The sequence below is a fragment of the Oryza brachyantha genome, chromosome 4 (assembly GCF_000231095.2).
Source record: "Oryza brachyantha chromosome 4, ObraRS2, whole genome shotgun sequence".
Classification (NCBI taxonomy): Eukaryota; Viridiplantae; Streptophyta; class Magnoliopsida; order Poales; family Poaceae; genus Oryza; species Oryza brachyantha.
In genome coordinates this window covers 10989099-11007697 of record NC_023166.2, presented here as the reverse complement: position 1 = coordinate 11007697, position 18599 = coordinate 10989099, and the positions used below count along the sequence as shown (strand labels likewise).

At 43.4% G+C, this 18599-nt stretch overlaps 4 protein-coding genes and 1 long non-coding RNA gene across 6 annotated transcripts; all 5 read left to right on the top strand.

Moving 5' to 3' along the window:
• Positions 1 to 933: 933 nt before the first annotated feature.
• Positions 934 to 4323, top strand: LOC107304129. 2 transcript variants are annotated; one of them, XR_001550156.1, is made up of 5 exons: positions 934 to 1296; positions 1435 to 1587; positions 1865 to 1935; positions 2135 to 2404; positions 3818 to 4323. It is a non-coding gene; the product is annotated as an uncharacterized LOC107304129 (long non-coding RNA). The 2 variants fall into 2 exon arrangements; XR_001550157.1 differs by having other exon boundaries at positions 1860 to 1935.
• Positions 4324 to 4530: 207 nt separating this feature from the next.
• Positions 4531 to 7445, top strand: LOC102700052 (pentatricopeptide repeat-containing protein At3g26540). The gene has a single exon (XM_006653359.3). It carries the CDS (start codon positions 4571 to 4573, stop codon positions 6734 to 6736), a length of 2166 nt encoding a protein of 721 aa, XP_006653422.1. The 5' UTR covers positions 4531 to 4570; the 3' UTR covers positions 6737 to 7445.
• A 675-nt stretch (positions 7446 to 8120) lies between these two features.
• LOC102716676 (pentatricopeptide repeat-containing protein At2g13600) lies at positions 8121 to 10244 on the top strand. Its single transcript, XM_006652249.3, has one exon. It carries the CDS (start codon positions 8166 to 8168, stop codon positions 10221 to 10223), a length of 2058 nt encoding a protein of 685 aa, XP_006652312.1. The 5' UTR covers positions 8121 to 8165; the 3' UTR covers positions 10224 to 10244.
• A 604-nt stretch (positions 10245 to 10848) lies between these two features.
• On the top strand, positions 10849 to 14496 carry LOC102716400 (protein disulfide isomerase-like 1-2). Its single transcript, XM_015836645.2, has 11 exons — positions 10849 to 11047; positions 11146 to 11176; positions 11284 to 11571; positions 12014 to 12202; positions 12287 to 12412; positions 12664 to 12801; positions 12893 to 13009; positions 13118 to 13235; positions 13349 to 13461; positions 13562 to 13818; positions 14164 to 14496. The coding sequence occupies exons 1-10, from the start codon at positions 10860 to 10862 to the stop codon at positions 13811 to 13813; spliced, it is 1560 nt and encodes a 519-aa protein (XP_015692131.1). The 5' UTR covers positions 10849 to 10859; the 3' UTR covers positions 13814 to 13818; positions 14164 to 14496.
• A 188-nt stretch (positions 14497 to 14684) lies between these two features.
• On the top strand, positions 14685 to 17560 carry LOC121054134 (acyl-coenzyme A thioesterase 13-like). The gene is made up of 3 exons (XM_040522953.1): positions 14685 to 14988; positions 15106 to 15249; positions 17170 to 17560. Exons 1-3 carry the CDS (start codon positions 14821 to 14823, stop codon positions 17311 to 17313), a joined length of 456 nt encoding a protein of 151 aa, XP_040378887.1. The 5' UTR covers positions 14685 to 14820; the 3' UTR covers positions 17314 to 17560.
• The last annotated feature ends 1039 nt before the right edge of the window (positions 17561 to 18599 follow it).

Below are 18599 nucleotides of genomic sequence, written 5' to 3'. Positions count from 1 at the left end.
AATATGTTGCATGCAGCTGTACTGTTGAGAAGGATTGATGGGAACTAACAAATTAAGCTCATCAAGGCATGCATGCATGGCACCTCATCATGCTCGATATATTTTATCAACAAAGTTGAAGAAACAAGAAAGACAGTTCCTTTGTAGCAATGATGTTCCTTCCAGTGTCCTTGATTATGCTAACCTTTTGAGAATGCATTTGGTCGTTGACTCAGCCTGTATATATCAGGTTACATGGACATCTACTCCAAAGTTTTTAATAGGAGACTCTTGCATGGATCATAATATAACATATTGCTTTTGTGCTACATTAATTTTTTTTTTGGCTTCTAGGTACATTAAATTAAGAAGTGCCATCTCTTCACCCATGAGAACTCTCAATGAAACGTATAATCAGGTCATTGGAATTCCTTATCTGAAATCAGGAGATGTAATTGAGGATCTAGGTGAGATGACATAGTCACACATCAGGCTTGTTTAGGATGCACGCCCAAGTTATTATGTGAAACCTCATCCTGTCATTAAACTATGGTGGAGATTTGACTGAAGTTCTGACTTTATTTCTATTATTTGATGTGTGTTGGATATCATGTTAATATCAATCAATCATGCAGCAAATAGTATCTTGAATTTTGTTTGGACGCTTCTACGCGTAGTTGCGTAAAAGTGAAATTTCATGGCTTTTAACGATATGCTTGCTGAAGGCATAATATGCCCTCCCTCATCCCAATTAATGGCATCAGCGATTTCTTTTTCTCTTTTCAAATTGAAAAGTGGCATTGAGTGCATTATATTCCATTTTCATTAAGGATGTTAGCCAGATGCTCCATATTTAAATAGTCCTTTATTGAATATTGATCCATGAGTAATTATGTGTAGCTGAACTCTGAGTGAACCACGAATGTCATTTTTTTTTTGCAATAGATCAGTTATTCAAAATGTTTAGTTTAATTGCTTGGATAATTTCCCTTTGTTTGTTGAATGATTTAGCAGTTTAATGGCAGGCTAACTCCAATCTGCAACCATGCACCATACATGGACTCCAATCAAGGTTTACTCTACAATCATCCTTTCGTTACTTCCTCCACTGACGAAATTTTTGTACTGTATTTTTCACCAGATATTTGGCAAGCTAGGGCACTACCATGTGAAACATTGTGGCCGAGTGATAGGGTGGAGATATAAAGGCTTCTATTATATAGAGAAGTTGTGAATGAAAAAGGCTAGAAAAAGGATGTCCAACAGCCATGGAAGTACCATATACTGTTTTCTGAAACATCCAACAAAAATGTACTGGTAAGTGTCCTGCATCCCAATAATTGGTTTTATGAGTGCCCTTACTGCACAATTTTCTTCTCTGATGGATGTCTTCCTCCTGATGTCATGCTGGCGTCATCCTTCTCCAACATGCTCATTTATCCCTCTTGACTGTAGTTATTATCATCAATTCTGGCACATACTGGCCCTAGCAAGTTGCAGAGAGTTCAGTGAAGTTGTGGTAAAGTACAAAGAGCGCCACTTGTGGATGAAACCACTCAAGTTCCTTGCTTTCTATGCACATATCTGCAAACTGCTTCATCAAAATAGGTATGCATCAATCATTTCAAATTATTTTCATAGCTCAGTTTGCAAGAGAGAAACTTTCATTTAGAGTCATTACCATTATGACAATGATTTACGATAGTGATACTAAATCTGTTGAATAATTTGGTAGCACACCGTTAAGTAAGCTGTTGGCCAATTGACAAGAGAGCCATCTTCCTTGCAGAAAAGCCTGTCATACGAGAGCAAGTTTTATATTAATATAGTATTTGAGTTGCTAAGCCACTCTATAGTATGCTAACAACTGTACTCCCTAGTCCAGAGAAGTTGGTAAGATGCTTATCCTGGTGCAGCTTACGAGTAGAATCCTCCTGATCATCAGTATATCTTCCGGTAAGTATTCTAGCAGCACAATCTTTTTCTCCTATCTAAAAAAATAACGAAAATATTAATCAATCATTCCTTGGTGCTCAAACTCATACCCACACTAGCCCCTTTGCCTACTTTTCTGCCTCTCTTTTCTCCTGCTTATATTCTCCTCCTCTACTCTTTAAGAAGAGTTTTTATGCATGCTTTTGTCTCTTTATGGCAGGCCATGCAAAGATTAGGCTGAGGCCACCACTCCAGAGTGTTGAGGCGGTGGCGGGTGCAGTGGTGGTGTTGCTGGTGGCGGCGGCAGCAGCGCTCCACGTGGGGATCTACCTAATCCCTGGAGATGAGGGGTGGGGCCCGCAGCTCATACACAGGTGGCTTCTCGGGGTCCACCTGCCTGGGTGACGTCGTGGTGACGCAGTTCTGCATCCTTCGTGTGACAGGAATAAAGAGAGATGAACAGCTCGACATGCTCTTCAGATCAATGGCGGTACGTATAAGTTCTTGCACTTTAGCTGCAGACGTGTCTTCTTACAGTAGGTTGAAATGTCCTTGCTGCAGTTAACCTGAAAAGATTCATGGTAGCTTACCTGAAATCTAGTTTGCTACTAAGTCATCCTTGAGCACGAATGGATACATGATAGTGACAACCTTAAATCTAGTTTGCTACTAATTCTGAGAATTCAATCATATTTTGTCGTAAATCTAGGCTGTGTTCTTATCCCACAAGGATTATTGAGATTTCCAAAATAGTGTGTTTCATTAAAAAAAAGTATATAGAAGTTTTCCAGTTAAGCTTTCTTTAGTATTTCTTCTGTTCCACTAGATAAGATTTTATTATCTTGCATAGATTCATATATATATATATATATATATATATACACACACTAATAAATCTAGACACATATACAAAACATACACATTACAGGTTGATATAAGGATAAATTTAGATAAATCTAAAAAATCTTATAATATAGAATATATGGAGTATATTTTTTATTTTATAATAGTTAATTCAGTTGTTTATGCTCTCAAATAACTTTTAAAACAATACTTTTTTGAATAAATTAAAAAACAATACTTGAATCTTAATTATCTCAAACACCATCTTAATTATCCTCATTTCGACGTATACATTGGTTGTGCCATAGGTCATGAGTGGGTCACCCACTTCCGGATCAGTGTTCGGGAGCTCGTATATACATGCTGGGCTATCCCTTCCGTGGCAGTGCAAGCACCTTGGTAGCACTGCCATGGATGCCATCATAGTTGGTGGAATGGTGGTGGAGGTGGAGCTGAGCAAGAGCAAGCCAAGATCGGCTTCGCTCAGTCACTCGATCCATCTGCGTCTTTCCTTTTCTTCCTCCAGCTCTTGTACTGAGTCCGATCGAAATGGATAGCTTATCACATCTTTTTCTGGTTTTGCCTCCAATTATTGCTCCTCCGATCTTTCTTGTCCTTGTGTGACGCAGTTGACAGCAGCATTATCGCTGCATGCTGATTAGTCTTATATACTGTTTGCCATTTCTTGATGTTTATGCATATATGATGTTGTCCATCACACGTTATTTAGTATTATCTTTGTTCTACTTTTCCAGTCATATTTGTAAATAAAAATAATTTATGAATAAAAATTATATATATGAACTCCCAGTGACCTAAAAGCTAATGCTGAAAAATAAACTTCAATGAGAAATCTCAAAATAGACTTTAAATTTCGATTAAAAAAATTAAATTTTGGCTTAAAAGTACAAGCAGAAACAAAAAAATATGGTAATATACATTAATCTAGAATAACTCGTCAGATAAAAACGTATGTAATTTGAAATGCAGGAAGTGCTAGCTATTTAGCCCATCAATCGTGTTGCTGTTTCTGATGTCATTTTGGTTCCCGTGTCAACAGGGCAAAAGATGCGCCTGATCGCCCCACGCACACATCACCGGCCGACGGAGCCGAAAAGGCGTGAGTAGCAAAGGATTCTGCTGTTGACAGCGTGGGAGGGTCGCTGCGTCAAGGTCCTCGGGGCTAACCTATCTTTTCTTTGCTGGAGTCTACCTGCGTCCTATCGATCTGAGGCTTCTGATATATCCTTTTCTTCAACGCATGACAGTGTCGTCGACAACTTTGGAAGATGGCTAGCACAGTAATGACGAAAAGATGTGTCGACGTCCGTTTCCTTCGAGGACTGTCAGTGACGTGGTAATAAAGAAAAGATGTGTCTTAAACTGTCACCATTTTTTTCTTGCCTAAACCGTCACGACTCACGATCACTTCCCTCCCTGTTGAAAAGACGGCAGAAAATGTCATGGGCACTTTGGGACTTGCTTGTTTGAGCCATGGTTTGTAAATCACAATAAAATTAACTACAGTTTTAGTGCTGAATTGGTCTTTACTAGAACCACTCTTTGCAATCCGATGCCATTAAATAAATATATGTTGCAAGAGGCACAGAATGGATATCTTTACTCCTAAATTTTTCCTCAAGAAATTGCAGAAAGACAAACTAAATGACAAACGAAATATACTACCACAATAAAACATGGGCCTGAATTTTATTTTAGTTGAAGAAGACGGGCCCAAATTTGGCCCACGTAGAAATATACAGCTCCCAAAGACACGAACGGAGGGCGAACCCGAGTTCCCCTTCCCGCCACCATGGCGGCCGCCGCCGCCGCCGGCACAACCGCGTCCGCTGTCTCCGCCCTTGTCGCCTCCGGCCGACTCTTCACCGCCCTCGACGCCCTCCCCGCGTCATATTCCTCCTCCCAGATCCCTTCCTCGGTCTACGCCTCCCTCCTCCGCCTGGTCACCTCCTGCCGGTCCCTCGCCGCCGCCCGCCGCATCGCCTCCCACCTGGCATCCTCCTCTGCACCCTCAACCTCCGCCTCTTCGACGTCTACATCCACCTCATCGAGCCCCAGCTTCCTCTTTAACCGCGCCATCGAGTCGCTCGCTGTCTGCGGCAGCCTCACCGACGCGCGGGAGCTGTTCGACGCAATGCCGCGCCGGGACGGTGGCTCTTGGAACGCCATCATCTCTGCTTACTCCCGCGGAGGAGACCCCGCCGAAGCGGTTTCCCTTTTCTCTGCCATGAACTCCCGTGGCGTTCGCCCCAAGGACGTCACGCTAGCTTCAGTGCTCGGGTGTTGTGCCAAGTGTGTAGACCTCCGTGGTACCCAGCAGCTCCATGCCCATATCGCCAAGAGGGACTTTCAATCAAATGTGATTCTTGGCACTGCACTGGTTGACGTGTATGGGAAGTGCTTTGCCCTCTCAGAGGCAAGGAGGGCATTTGATGGCATCGCAAAACCCAGTGCCATTTCATGGAATGTCGTTATCCGGCGCTATCTTCTTGCTGGGATGGGGGATATGGCAGTTGACATGTTCTTTCGGATGATCTGGGCAGGAATTAGGCCACTTGTTTATACTGTCTCACATGCAGTCCTTGCTTGCCGAGATAACGGTGCGCTTGAAGAGGGAAGATGCATACATACTTTTGTGCTCCGACATGGGTATGAGAAGCACGCACATGTGAGGAGCTCAGTTGTGGATATGTATGCGAAATGTGGTGCCATTGATGCAGCTCAGAGGCTGTTCAACTTGGCACAAATGAAGGATGTCGTAATGTCCACTTCAATTGTGTCAGGATTGGCTGCCTGTGGTAGGATTACTGATGCAAAACAGGTGTTTGATGGGATGGAAGAACATAATTTGGTGTCCTGGAATGCTATGTTAACTGGCTATGTCAAGTCCATGGATATGACTGGTGCTTTGCAATTATTCCAGCAGATGAGGCAGGAGACTAAGGAGCTTGATGCTGTCACTCTGGGTTCTGTGCTCAATGCTTGTACTGGGCTTCTTGATCTTGGGAAAGGCGAGGAGGTGCATGCATTTGCTTTCAAGAGTGGTTTAATCAGTAATCCTTTCCTGAAGAATGCTCTCACAAGAATGTATTCCAAATGTGGATGCCTAAGGAGTGCAGAACGGCTGCTTCTATTTGAGATGGGATCAAAAAGAGACAGTTACTCCTGGAACTCACTTATCTCAGGTTATGAACGCCACTCGATGAGCGAAGCAGCTCTACATGCACTCAGCGAGATGCAATATGAGGCGACACCTAATCAATCGACATTCAGCTCAGCACTGGCAGCCTGTGCCAACATATTTCTCCTTAATCATGGGAAGCAGATTCATGCATACATGATTAGAAACGGTTATGTGATTGATGATATACTGCGAAGTGCACTTATTGACATGTACTCCAAGTGTAGATTGTTTGATTATTCCATTAGTGTCTTTGAGGCAGGACAATCACAAGATGCCATCCTCTGGAATTCAATGATATTTGGATGTGCTTATAATGGCAAAGGTGAGTATGGGCTTGAATTGTTCTTTGAAATGAGCAAGCAGGGGATTCAGCCAGACTCTGTCACTTTCCTTGGTGCATTGGTTTCATGTATTAGTGAAGGGCATGTTGGTTTGGGAAGGAGTTATTTCACCCAGATGACTGATGAATACAACATCGTGCCTCGCATTGAGCACTACGAATGCATGATTGAGCTGTTGGGCAAGCATGGCCACATGGTTGAGCTTGAGGATTTTATAGAGCACATGCCATTCGAGCCAACTACTGCAATGTGGCTGAGGATCTTTGACTGCTGCAGGGAATATGGGAACAGAAAATTAGGGGAAAGGGCTGCGAAGTGCATCAATGACAGCAACCCCCTGACACCAGTTCGATTTGAGATTGCTCCAGACTGCAATTACAGTGATGATGACAGTGAAGAGTCAATGCCAACGAGCTGGGAGGGTCAAAATTAAGCTGGTCCTGTGAGCTCCGTTCAATTCACAAATAGATGGCTAAAGTGCTAATGACCGAGCTGCACCAAGGGACGAACCCATAATTTCATCTCCCTTGAAGGTGAATAGGTGATAGCAGTCGTGACTCGTGACAGGACTGCTTAGACGAGCCGCATTGTGGTATATCAGGAGTTGAAGACCTCAAGCTCCCTCAACCGATTTGCATGCCTGATTTCGAACATGATTTGGTTAAATTCTTGTGATCTCGTGGCCCAGAATTACCTATACCAGACCTCATATCACACGATTCATCTGCAGCCAGTCATGGGGTTGTGGCGATCCAGAATTTTGGGATATTGCTTTCTGATTTGAAACTTCTTCCATGAGACTAGGAGAATTTTGGGATCATGCAACTGGGAAGGCCCCTGCGTCGTCCTTGCCTTGGTAGTATACGAATATCACGTGTTTCTGGTGCTTTGTGTTAATTGTACATAATTCCACTTTATTTGTGGAAACAACAGTTGGTCGGGAATGCATATGAAAAGCCGGGATGGCCAAGGAGAGCCATCCAATCCAAATTTCATTAAGACAAGAATTCATGGGAATGCATATGAAAGATGCAATAGGATGACAAACTTCACGTCCTGGATGTCTTTTTGCTCTGAATTGCTCGTCATTTCATCCTCACAGTTTAGTATTATCTTCGTTTTACATTATAAGATTTTATAGTCCTCCATAGATTTATATGAATGCTAATAAACCTAGACACATATATAAAAATAAATGAATTTAGATAATGCTAAACAAAACTTATAATATGGAACGAAAGAAAAAGTAAAATATAAACATTGTTATGTTGTTTAGCATAGACTAAAGAGATTTCAAAAGTCTCTTTTAGTTACTTTAGCAAACAATTTTTGAACTTTAAATTGTTTTGATTCTGTTCCTAAGCATCTGATTGTCTTTAAAATCATTGAAACAATTGAAATCATGAAAATTAGTGCATAAATACTTATATTGTGGTACGAAATTTGAATTCTAGAAATGTTTATACAAATGGAGGGCTCACCTATCTACAACGTAAAATATAATATTAGGGAAAATTGCAACCGTGCTATTATGATTTTGCGAAATCGTAGATATGCCATCCTGACCCACATGTCATTGTCTCATATGTGCTTCACATATTATTAAAATAGCAGTGACATATCTCTAACTTTGTAAAATCATAATAACACGGTTACAAATTTCTCATACATATCAGATCTCATCAATATAAACAAAAGAATTTCCAGAGGAGGAAGATTGGCCGGATCTTAAGAAACCTTTGCCTCGTAGGTGATGTCTGAACTCGGAACTGATGGGCTCTGAATGTTTTTTTTTCAAGGAAAAGTTTTATAAAAACTGAAGTACTGAAGCAGAAGCAAGCACGCGCCCAGCGCCTTCTGGCATGGCGCGACCCCATCACCACGGCCTCCACCTCGTCTCCCACCTCCGCGCGTCCGCGCCGCTCGCCGACCTCCTCCGCTCGGCGCCCGGGCTCCCGGCGGCCCGCGCCGCCCATGCGCGGGCCCTCAGGTCCCCCTTCGCGAGCGAGACCTTCCTCCTCAACACGCTCGTCTCCACGTACGCGCGGCTCGGCAGCCTCCGCGACGCCCGCAGGGTGTTCGACGGGATCCCCCACCGCAACACCTTCTCCTACAACGCGCTCCTCTCCGCGTACGCGCTCCTGGGCCGCGCCGACGACGCCCGCGCGCTCTTCGGCGCCATCCCGGACCCCGACCAGTGCTCCTACAACGCGGTCATCGCGGCGCTCGCGCAGCACGGGCGTGGCGGCGACGCGCTCCGCTTCCTGGCGGCCATGCACGCCGACGACTTCGTGCTCAACGCCTACTCCTTTGCCAGCGGCCTCAGCGCCTGCGCCTCGGAGAAGGCCTGGAGGACCGGGGAACAGGTGCATGCCCTTGTCACCAAGTCGTCTCGTTGGAGCGATGTGTACATTGGTAGCGCGCTTGTGGACATGTATGCCAAGTGTGAGCGGCCGGAGGAGGCACAGAAGGTGTTCGATGCAATGCCAGAACGGAATATTGTTTCCTGGAACAGCTTGATCACTTGCTATGAGCAGAATGGCCCTGTTGATGAGGCGCTCGTTCTCTTCGTCAGGATGATGAATGATGGTTTCATGCCTGATGAGGTGACATTTGCAAGCGTCATGAGTGCATGCGCGGGTCTTGCTATGGCTAGAGAAGGACGCCAGGTCCATGCGTGTATGGTGAAGTCTGATAGGCTTAGGGAGGACATGGTGTTGAACAATGCTCTTGTGGACATGTATGCCAAATGTGGGAGGACATGGGAGGCGAGGTGTGTATTTGATCGTATGGCTTTCAGGAGTGTTGTATCAGAAACATCAATGGTAACTGGGTATGCAAAGTCTGCAAATGTGGAAGATGCTCAGGCTGTTTTCTTACAGATGGTAGAGAAGAATGTCATTGCTTGGAATGTACTCATTGCAGCTTATGCACAGAACGGTGAGGAAGAAGAAGCACTTAGGCTCTTTGTCAGGCTGAAAAGAGAGTCAGTTTGGCCAACACATTACACATATGGAAATGTATTGAACTCATGCGCGAATCTTGCTAATCTTCCGCTTGGTCAGCAGACTCATGCCCATGTCCTGAAAGAAGGTTTTCGCTTTGACTTTGGACCAGAGTCTGATGTATTTGTTGGGAACTCCCTCGTGGACATGTACCTGAAGACAGGGTCCATTGATGATGGTGCGAAGGTGTTCGAGAGGATGGCAGCCAGAGATGATGTATCATGGAATGCAATGATTGTTGGTTATGCACAGAATGGCCGTGCAAAAGATGCACTGCATCTTTTTGAGAGAATGCTTTGCAGCAATGAGCGCCCAGACTCTGTCACCATGATTGGGGTTTTATCAGCCTGTGGCCATTCTGGATTGGTGAAGGAGGGCCGGAGATACTTTCAGACCATGACTGAGGATCATGGTATAACCCCAACCAGAGATCACTACACTTGCATGATTGACTTGCTTGGTCGTGCCGGTCATCTGAAAGAAGTTGAGGAGCTCATAGAGGGCATGCCAATGGAGCCTGATGCTGTGCTCTGGGCTTCTCTATTAGGTGCTTGCAGGCTGCATAAGAACATTGAAATGGGGGAACGGGCAGCAGGGAAATTGTTTGAGCTTGATCCTGATAACTCTGGACCCTATGTTCTTCTCTCAAATATGTATGCTGAGCTAGGGAAATGGGCGGATGTTTTTAGAGTGAGGAGATCCATGAAGCACAGGGGCGTTAGCAAGCAACCTGGCTGTAGTTGGATTGAGATTGGCAAGAAAGTAAATGTGTTTCTTGCGCGAGATAATGTCCATCCATGCAGGAATGAGATACTTGATACCTTGAGAATCATTCAGATGCAGATGACCAGGATGAGTGTAGATGCCGGAATTGCAGATGACCTGATGAACTTCTACTCTGAAGCATGTGGCTAGAGCTCGAGTTTAGTACGTTATGCAGTTTGAAATCATGGATCAGGTAGAATTCAGAGGGGAAATTTTCAGGCAGAAAATCTCTCTATTGTCATTGATTCTGTTGTTGTATGCCATAGTTTTCTTGGGTGAAAGTTGCAAGGACATTTCTGATTTGCACTACGATTCTAGAACAGAAATTCCTCTGAAAAGTGTGGGTAACTTGAAAATGGCAATGCCATGATGGGTCAAGAGTTGCTTCCTCGAACTCACTATATAAAGGTGAATTTCTACTTGCAGACGAAGCAATATATACCATGCAATTTGACAGCCAAACACTGGTACTGAATTTCCTGCATAGAAAGCCATCTGCTTTCAGCTATTGCTGGCTGTACAGGAAGGGACAGTACATGTTTACAGATGATGTTTACTACCTGAAAACAAGAACTGATGGAAAAGATACTTAATTAGTGTCTTCTATAAGCAAAGGTCAGGAACATGGAGTCGAAGAGAAGCTAGCAATTAGCAAAGAAACTCCCATTGACTTCCTCGAGATCCCTGCTAATGCAGCACTCCTCCCTGAGGCCCTGACCTATATGGTTATATTAGCCTGAGTACAGTTGGCCTCCGCTTCCGAGTGTGCTAGCTGCAGATTCAGTAATGGCTCTCAACCTGATTCTCCCCTTTGCCCTCTCCATTGCTGTTATGCTCTCCTCCGGCCCTGCCGTGGCTGACGCGGAGTCCGCAGCCGTGGAGCTGCAGGAAGCGGTCCTGGCACTGGACGCCGGCAACTTCTCGGAGGTGGTGGCCCAGCACCCGTTCATTGTCGTTGAGTTCTACGCGCCATGGTACTGTCCGCTCACTTCTTTGAGCAGCTAGCTACGCTCTTTCACAGTGTCACTGTAATCCACTGAACAGTGGCTAACTGGTAATTTACGTGCTGCAGGTGTGGCCACTGCAAAGAACTTGCTCCAGAGGTAACTGACAACGTTGGCACTTTTAGTACCATGGAGGATGCAACCGTCGACATGTTTGTGTTTGTGGTTTGTAGCGTGTCTGTTATATATTGATATGATGCATGCAGTACGAGAAGGCAGCCTCCGGTCTGAGGAACAACGACCCGCCGGTGGTGCTCGCGAAAGTGGATGCGTACGATGAAAGGAACAAAGAGCTGAAGGATAAGTTTGGGGTGTATTCGTACCCGACCATCAAGATCATCAAGAATGAAGGGAGTGACGTGCGTGCCTATGGTGGTCCGAGGGATGCTGATGGCATCGTGGAGTACCTTAAGAAGCAGGTTGGCCCGGCATCACTCGAACTCAGATCAGCAGAGGCGGCGGTCCACTCCATCACCGACAAGGGGGTGATCCTGGTAAGTTTGCCCACTGTTACTCAGGGGGTGTTTGTTTCCCTCTGATTTTTTTTAGTCCCTGTCACATCAAATGTTTGGACACTAATTAGAAGTACTAAATATAGACTATTAATAAAACCTATCTCATACTCTGGACTATTTCGCGAGACGAATCTATTAAACCTAATTAGTCCATGATTAGCGAATGTGATGCTACAGTAAATATTTGCTAATTGTGAATTAATTAGGCTTAAAAAAATTGTCTAATGAAATAGCCTTTATTTATGCAATTAGTTTTGTTATCAGTCTATATTTAATACTCCTAATTAACGTCCAAACATCTCATGTGATAAGAGACTAAAAAAGTCCCGGGATCCAAACATCCACTCAGTTTGTTCGTGTTCTTGAGTACAACGGGAGATTGATAGAGATGTGATGTTTGCATGTGAAATTTGTGTTGAAGGTGGGAGTTTTCCCTGAATTTGTTGGTAGGGAATACAAGAATTTCATGGCTGTGGCTGAGAAGATGCGAGCAGATTATGATTTTTTCCACACGTCTGATGCAAGTATTTTGCCACGAGGTGATCAGATGGTCAAGGGTCCCATTGTTCGTCTCTTTAAGCCATTTGATGAGCTGTTTGCTGATTCAGAGGTATACTTCACCTGACAAATTGAATGCTGATCAAATTTTGCATGTGCATGAAATATATAAAACTCTACTCTGCATCTTTGTCAGGATTTTGGTGAGGATGCACTGGAGAAGTTTATTGAGGTATCAGGTTTCCCCATGGTAGTTACCTATGATGCTGACCCAACCAACCATAAGTTTCTTGAAAGATACTACAGCACTCCTAGTGCCAAAGTGAGTGAACACAACTATTCTTACATTCTGTTTGTTCCATCAAAATACAGTGTCAACTACATGCTAGTTATAAAAACAACTGTATATATACTATATGGAGCAACAAATATTTCAGTGATGTTATTCGATTTTCTTTACCTGCATCAGCATTGTGGCTAGTATGTATAATACCTCTAGCCATGTCGGTGTACCATTTTATTTTATTTTGCATAACTGCAATAATCTATTGTCTTTCAAACATGATTGGACAGGCAATGCTTTTCGTGAGCTTCAGTGATGACAGAATCGAGTCCTTCAAGAGCCAGATTCATGAAGCAGCCAGGCAATTCAGTGCTAATAACATAAGTTTTTTAATTGGTGATGTTGCAGATGCTGATCGTGTCTTCCAGGTTATTGCTTGTACTACTCAGCAATTTTTTTGTTGAAGGACTCGTAGAACTTAGAACTACCACTAATGAGCTTCCGTGTGCACTCGTTCAGTATTTTGGTCTCAGAGAAAGTGATGTGCCCCTCCTTTTTGTCATAGCATCTACTGGAAAATATCTCAATCCAACAACGGACCCTGATCAGATCATACCCTGGCTGAAGCAGTACATAGTTGAGGGTTACTCTACTTTGTTGATCAATTACTAAGTTATTTCAGGGTACATAATGCCCACTAATTCCTAACTCATATTAGTTTTTTTCTGTTTTTTGTCCATATAGTATGGCAATTTGACACCATATGTTAAGTCAGAACCAATCCCTAAGGTGAATGACCATCCCGTCAAGGTTGTCGTGGCTGACAATATAGATGACATTGTTTTCAACTCCGGGAAAAATGGTATGTTTTCATTTCAATGGTTGTGAGCAGTATCATTATCTGAGTAGGTGCCTTCAGTATTTTGGTATGTCTATTTGATGGCATGTTTCATCACTGCATGGCCTCAATTACAGTATTGCTTGAGTTCTATGCACCTTGGTGTGGCCATTGCCGCAAGTTTGCTCCAATCCTGGAGGAAATTGCAATCTCATTGCAAGATGACCAAGATATAGTGATAGCAAAGATGGTACCTCACTTTAAGCTGATGATTTTATATTGCCTAATGTGGTCGTCGGTCGTTTATTCATACTTCGGCAACATGAATTTCGATGCCTGTGGTTTTGCAGGATGGAACTGCAAATGATATACCCACAGACTTTGCTGTTGACGGATATCCAACTATCTACTTCTATTCATCAACTGGGAAGCTTTTGTCGTACGATGGTGCAAGGACGGCTGAAGATATCACCAGTTTTATCAACAAGAACCGAGGACCTAAAGCTGGTGCAGCTGTTGGAGTGGATGACAAAACCCAAACTGATGCTGTGGAAGAGGAGGTAACACCATCGTCATCAGAGCCTGTTAAAGATGAACTCTAATCAAGGTGCTATTTTAATCTTTATTTTTTTTCAGTATTCCATGTACTCCCTCCAATTCCATAATTGCTGTCGTTTTGAAGAAGGTTAAGGCTAAACTTTTAAAACTTTGATTATCAATAACTTTTAAAATATTTAGTTTTAAAACACTAAGACAACATGTATAGATTAGTTCTAAAAAGCTCTTTAATAAAACCAATCATATATTATTTTCTGTTTATATCATAACAAAAGTTTATAATCAAAGATGGATTTTGGAGACCGTGTCCTTGTCCAAATCGACAGGAATGGGAATACTCTGCTATGTCTTGCTTTACAAAATTCAATGCTCAGAACCCTTTTGTGCTATGCAGGACACTGAAGATCTCTGTTACGCGGACTACAAAGAATGAATGCGATATCTGTTTACAGATAATTTGAGTGTGCAGGGAAGTTGTTCAGGAAGATGCAATAGAAATTCAGTTTGAGTTTGAGTTTGTCTGTCTGTCACCATATGCTCGTATTATAGGAACATTAGTCATTTTGTTAGAAATTCGTGAACACTATCCAGTCCGTTGGAAACCTGCTGTTTAAACTTAAATTGCATTGAATAATCTCGACACGGTTTGCTTTTGTATCGATATGTTCTCAATGTGGGATGCTCGTTTCATTGGGAAACATTTTTCAGACATCACCTGACACGTTAAGGGAATGCAAATTAAAGTTTGGTTTGATCTGTGACTGAAAAGCAGTGCATCTGTCGCTGAAATTCTGATAAGCAAGTGCAGCTGTAGCTACAGCTTCACACGGAACCTTTGGATTGGAACAGACGGTTCAGATGAGCCTCGATGGACCCACCAGTCAGCCTAACGAACTCGACCAGTTCCCCGTCTCCACCCGGTCTTTGGGAGTCGCGTTCCTCTCCTCCTCCAGTGGTGGAGAGTACCGACAAGCAAGGAAGCCCGCCTCGTCGGGATCCGGGAGCGCGACCTCGTCGCCGGCCGGCCGACCGGACTGCGCCGCCGCCCGAGATGGACCCGGAAGCGGTGCGGAGGACGCTCGAGCCCACCGCGCTGTCCAAGGAGATCGCCGGCTCCGCGACCCGCATCTACGACACCTTCGTCCTCACCGGCATCCGCATCGACGCGGCCGAGCACGGCCGCCTCCTCTGCTCCTTCGTCGTCACCCCGCGCATCGCCGTAAGCCGCAACTCTCTCTGTTCCAAAAACCTAAGAGTAGAAGCTGTTTTGTGAGCTTTTTTTTTTCTCTCCCGGACGGTGATGGCGAGGGCGTGTGTGGTGGCTGTTGGTTTGCAGAGCCCGGCGGGGTACCTTCTCAGCGGGGTCACGGCGACGCTCGGAGACCAGCTCGGGTCGGCCGTGTTCTTCTGCAGCGGGCTCAGGGCGAGCGGGGTCTCGATCGAGCTCAGCCTCTCGTACGTCGACGTGGCTAGTGTCGGGGTGAGACTCAGGATTCTTTTGCCAATTTCTACCTGCAAACTTTCGATCCTGTTTGTTTATGCAATCCAACTGTTGTTTTGTGGCTGAGTAGATTGAAAAAATTGTGCTGCCGACGCTGCGGTTCTCTCGAAGACTCGAATTTTTCTGTGCTAAGCTTAGTTGGCATTTGGCAAAATTCGCCCTCGCCGAATTGTGATATATGCAGCATTTTTAAGTAAGAAAACTTGGCCCTTCAAACAACCCAATCTGAAATTCACTCTTATAGAGATTTAAAGTTAGGACCTTAGATGCTACAACCACTAGAAGACATGCCATTGCGCTGGTATCTACTGTCCTCTATTCTTGTTTCTGTTAGAGTGTTAGTGACCTTGATCATTTTCTGTCGTGATGCTGGGATGCTTTGCAGGTGGATGCCAAACGATGGCATGAGGCTTTTGTTGTGGGTGTTTGGTATGATTGCTACAGTTTGTTGTTAAGGGACAGGTTTGTGTCTAGCTGAATCTGTTATAGAGGGAGGGAGGGAGGGAGGGAGGGAGTATGTAGTACTAGTTGGTTTTTCCATTGTAAAAATTGTTCAAAGAAGGAAGTAGGGGTGAGTAGCAAACTAGCAATTACTCACTTTGAACATGACAGTAGTTGTTGGATTTTCCTAGTTTTCTGATCTCTGACGTAAATTAAGATTCTGCCTAAATCCGAGAGTGTGTGTGTGGGTGGTAATGGTGGTGTGTGTGTGTTGGGGGTGCAAGGGTTTTGTTAGGGCGTATGCAACTTTATAGTGCAAATGCTTTGGCACTGTTAGGGCGTGGCCCTCTATTCATAGTAAATAGAGGCCCTAATTGTGCCATTGGTGATCACCCTGTTGGAGTTTTAGAAGCAAATACTTAACCCTCAGTTTTCCAAAGTCTGGTTCTATCAATCAGTATCTCTAATCTAGTTATTAGTTAGGAGGTATTTTGTGATTTGTGGTGCTCCCATGTTATGGTGATCTGAGTGCAGTTTTATCGGTGATTTGCGTATCTTGGATGTCTGTTGTAGACTTGCAAATTGCAATACTTCTTGCAGTGAATTTGAATGCATTTTTCCTGCATTATTTTCATATTAATCATTTGAGTAACAGTGCTTTGGTTTGATATTCTGATAGCATATCTAAACGGTGTAGTTCCAATGCTTCCTTTCCTCTTGTTACATATAGGTCCATTTCCCTGTTTGATATGCTTAAGTGATGCTAGTATTGTATGTGAAAGTATAAAACTTTATGCAAATAGCTCCATGAAGAGGATTCACCTTTTCTTGGCTCTTATGTACTCAAGCATAGTGCACATGCATATGCCTACTCCAATATCTTCGATAAGTGGACATAAGAAACGCTAGGACAGTCTTGGGAAATGAAATGATGTGTAAGTAAGCTATCTCTTCGTTGGAATAAGTAAATATTCACCCCTTAAGTTTTTTGCAATTGCATATTTGTATTCTTCTAGAAAGGTGGAAGGTAGTATTCTCATGGGTTAATGTTGGTGAACATGGGAGAATGACAGCTCAATTGTTTAGATAAAAAGGGCCATTAACCCTTCTTACCTTTCACCTTTAGGTCTATTTTCGATTGTAGGACTATAGGTGTGTAGACTCTATGGGCTAAAAGGATGTTTGAAGTGAATGCACCCGCATTCCACTTGTGATTTCTTTTTCCTTTTGTGCACCAATTGTTGCGATTTGTCCATTATTCTGCAAAGAATCTACATAGCTTGTAAGTTGTAACAGGTTGATTGGCTCAAATTGATGAAGAAAATGTAGCTTGGCTAGTTTCTTCTGATTCTTATGACAAGGCGCTCCAAAATTTGAAATTATCTTCACTTCCCGCTGTTATGTTTGATTTAAGAAGTGTTTTGACATATCATTTGACTACTCTGGTAAATTTTCCAGGAAGAAATAGAGGTTGAGGGAAAGCTGTTGCGCGCTGGAAAATCAGTTGGTGTTGTCTCTGTCGATTTCAGGAAGAAAAAGACAGGCAAATTGATAGCACAGGCCCGCCATACCAAGTACCTCGCTGTATCTAGCAAATTATAAGCTTTTCCAAGATATCAAAATGATCACGCCAACTCTTTACTACCTGGACCTTAACATACGTTGTCAATGCTGTATAGTGTTCTAGAAAAAGGGTCGTGTCCATCTGAAATGCATATATTGATGGCGGATCTGTTATTTGTATTGCTTTGGTCAGTTTATTTCACTTTGAAGCATTTGCGAGATGATATTTCAGAGAATGTGGGGGCACAGTTCCTATCGGTAATGACTCAAAGGATTTCACAGAAAATGAGAGTAAACCCCCCTAAATTCATACCCAACTCATGAGTTAAACAAACAGAGCCTCGGAAACAACACATGGCAATTTAGAAACAAGAGTAGTTAAGCACTCAAATCAGGTCGTGGTTGTGTCGATGTCTTCAATTACATATCTGTAGGGGTCATTGTTGTATTATTTGGTGACTTTAATGGTATCCACTGCATATATAATCTGGATGCACTACACTGATCTGAGATAGTTGGTGAATGTAGGTCCAGCTGCAATCATTCGTGTTTATATGTGTACAGATAATTACTTGTGGGTTGTCTGCTCTAGCTGTTGGTTGACTTCAATTGGGAGATTCATTTAGGTTAGGTTTCTAGATTGTATAACAACTGTTCTGCTTCTCCCTGTGCTAATTGAACTGGCAAAGGTACATATGTCAAATCCTTCATTCTGAGATTTTCCAGATGCCCAGCACTTCGGATGGAGATCCTCTACAATCGGAGTCACATGGTTTTATTATTGACATATAAACCCAACATTCGGATTGAGATCCTCTGCAATCAGAGTCACATGATTTTGTTATTGACATATTGACCTAACATGTCAGTGACAAAATCATGTGACTTCGACCGCAACCTTATCCCAGCACTTCAGCTCCAATGCAGCTGGCTGGTTTACCTTTCTTGAAAGACGGTTCACAAATCATAAACCTTTACTCATCTACTTACACCGGTTGGTTCAACCGGGGTTCACCAAACCAATCGCTTGCGACCCAAAACCGGGGGGGTTAGCGATTTTTTTTTTTCATGAAAACTATTTGAAAACCGCTGAGTCTTGGTACAAAGCCGTTCAAATTTTATCAGAAAAGAAATTCTGCTTTAATTTCTGCTTGAACTTGATCAAGAAACCGAGCGGTTTGTGTTCTCAAGCCGGTCGGGGCAATCTGGTTTTCGTCGGTTCTGTAAACTCTGGTCTCAACAATGCTGCTATTCTGCTTGATGCATGCAACAGTGCACCTGGATCCATCGATTTGTACAACCAAATGCTTTCTCCCATTTTTACT

Coding starts and splice junctions, on each gene's coding strand:
- LOC102716400 (XM_015836645.2), top strand. CDS start 10,860: ATGGCTCTCAACCTGATTCTCCCCTTTGCCCTCTCCATTGCTGTTATG. Junction 11,048..11,145: donor GTTGAGTTCTACGCGCCATG/GTACTGTCCGCT, acceptor TACGTGCTGCAG/GTGTGGCCACTGCAAAGAAC. Junction 12,203..12,286: donor AGCTGTTTGCTGATTCAGAG/GTATACTTCACC, acceptor CATCTTTGTCAG/GATTTTGGTGAGGATGCACT.
- LOC102716676 (XM_006652249.3), top strand. CDS start 8,166: ATGGCGCGACCCCATCACCACGGCCTCCACCTCGTCTCCCACCTCCGC.
- LOC102700052 (XM_006653359.3), top strand. CDS start 4,571: ATGGCGGCCGCCGCCGCCGCCGGCACAACCGCGTCCGCTGTCTCCGCC.
- LOC121054134 (XM_040522953.1), top strand. CDS start 14,821: ATGGACCCGGAAGCGGTGCGGAGGACGCTCGAGCCCACCGCGCTGTCC. Junction 14,989..15,105: donor TCGTCACCCCGCGCATCGCC/GTAAGCCGCAAC, acceptor GTTGGTTTGCAG/AGCCCGGCGGGGTACCTTCT. Junction 15,250..17,169: donor TCGACGTGGCTAGTGTCGGG/GTGAGACTCAGG, acceptor TAAATTTTCCAG/GAAGAAATAGAGGTTGAGGG.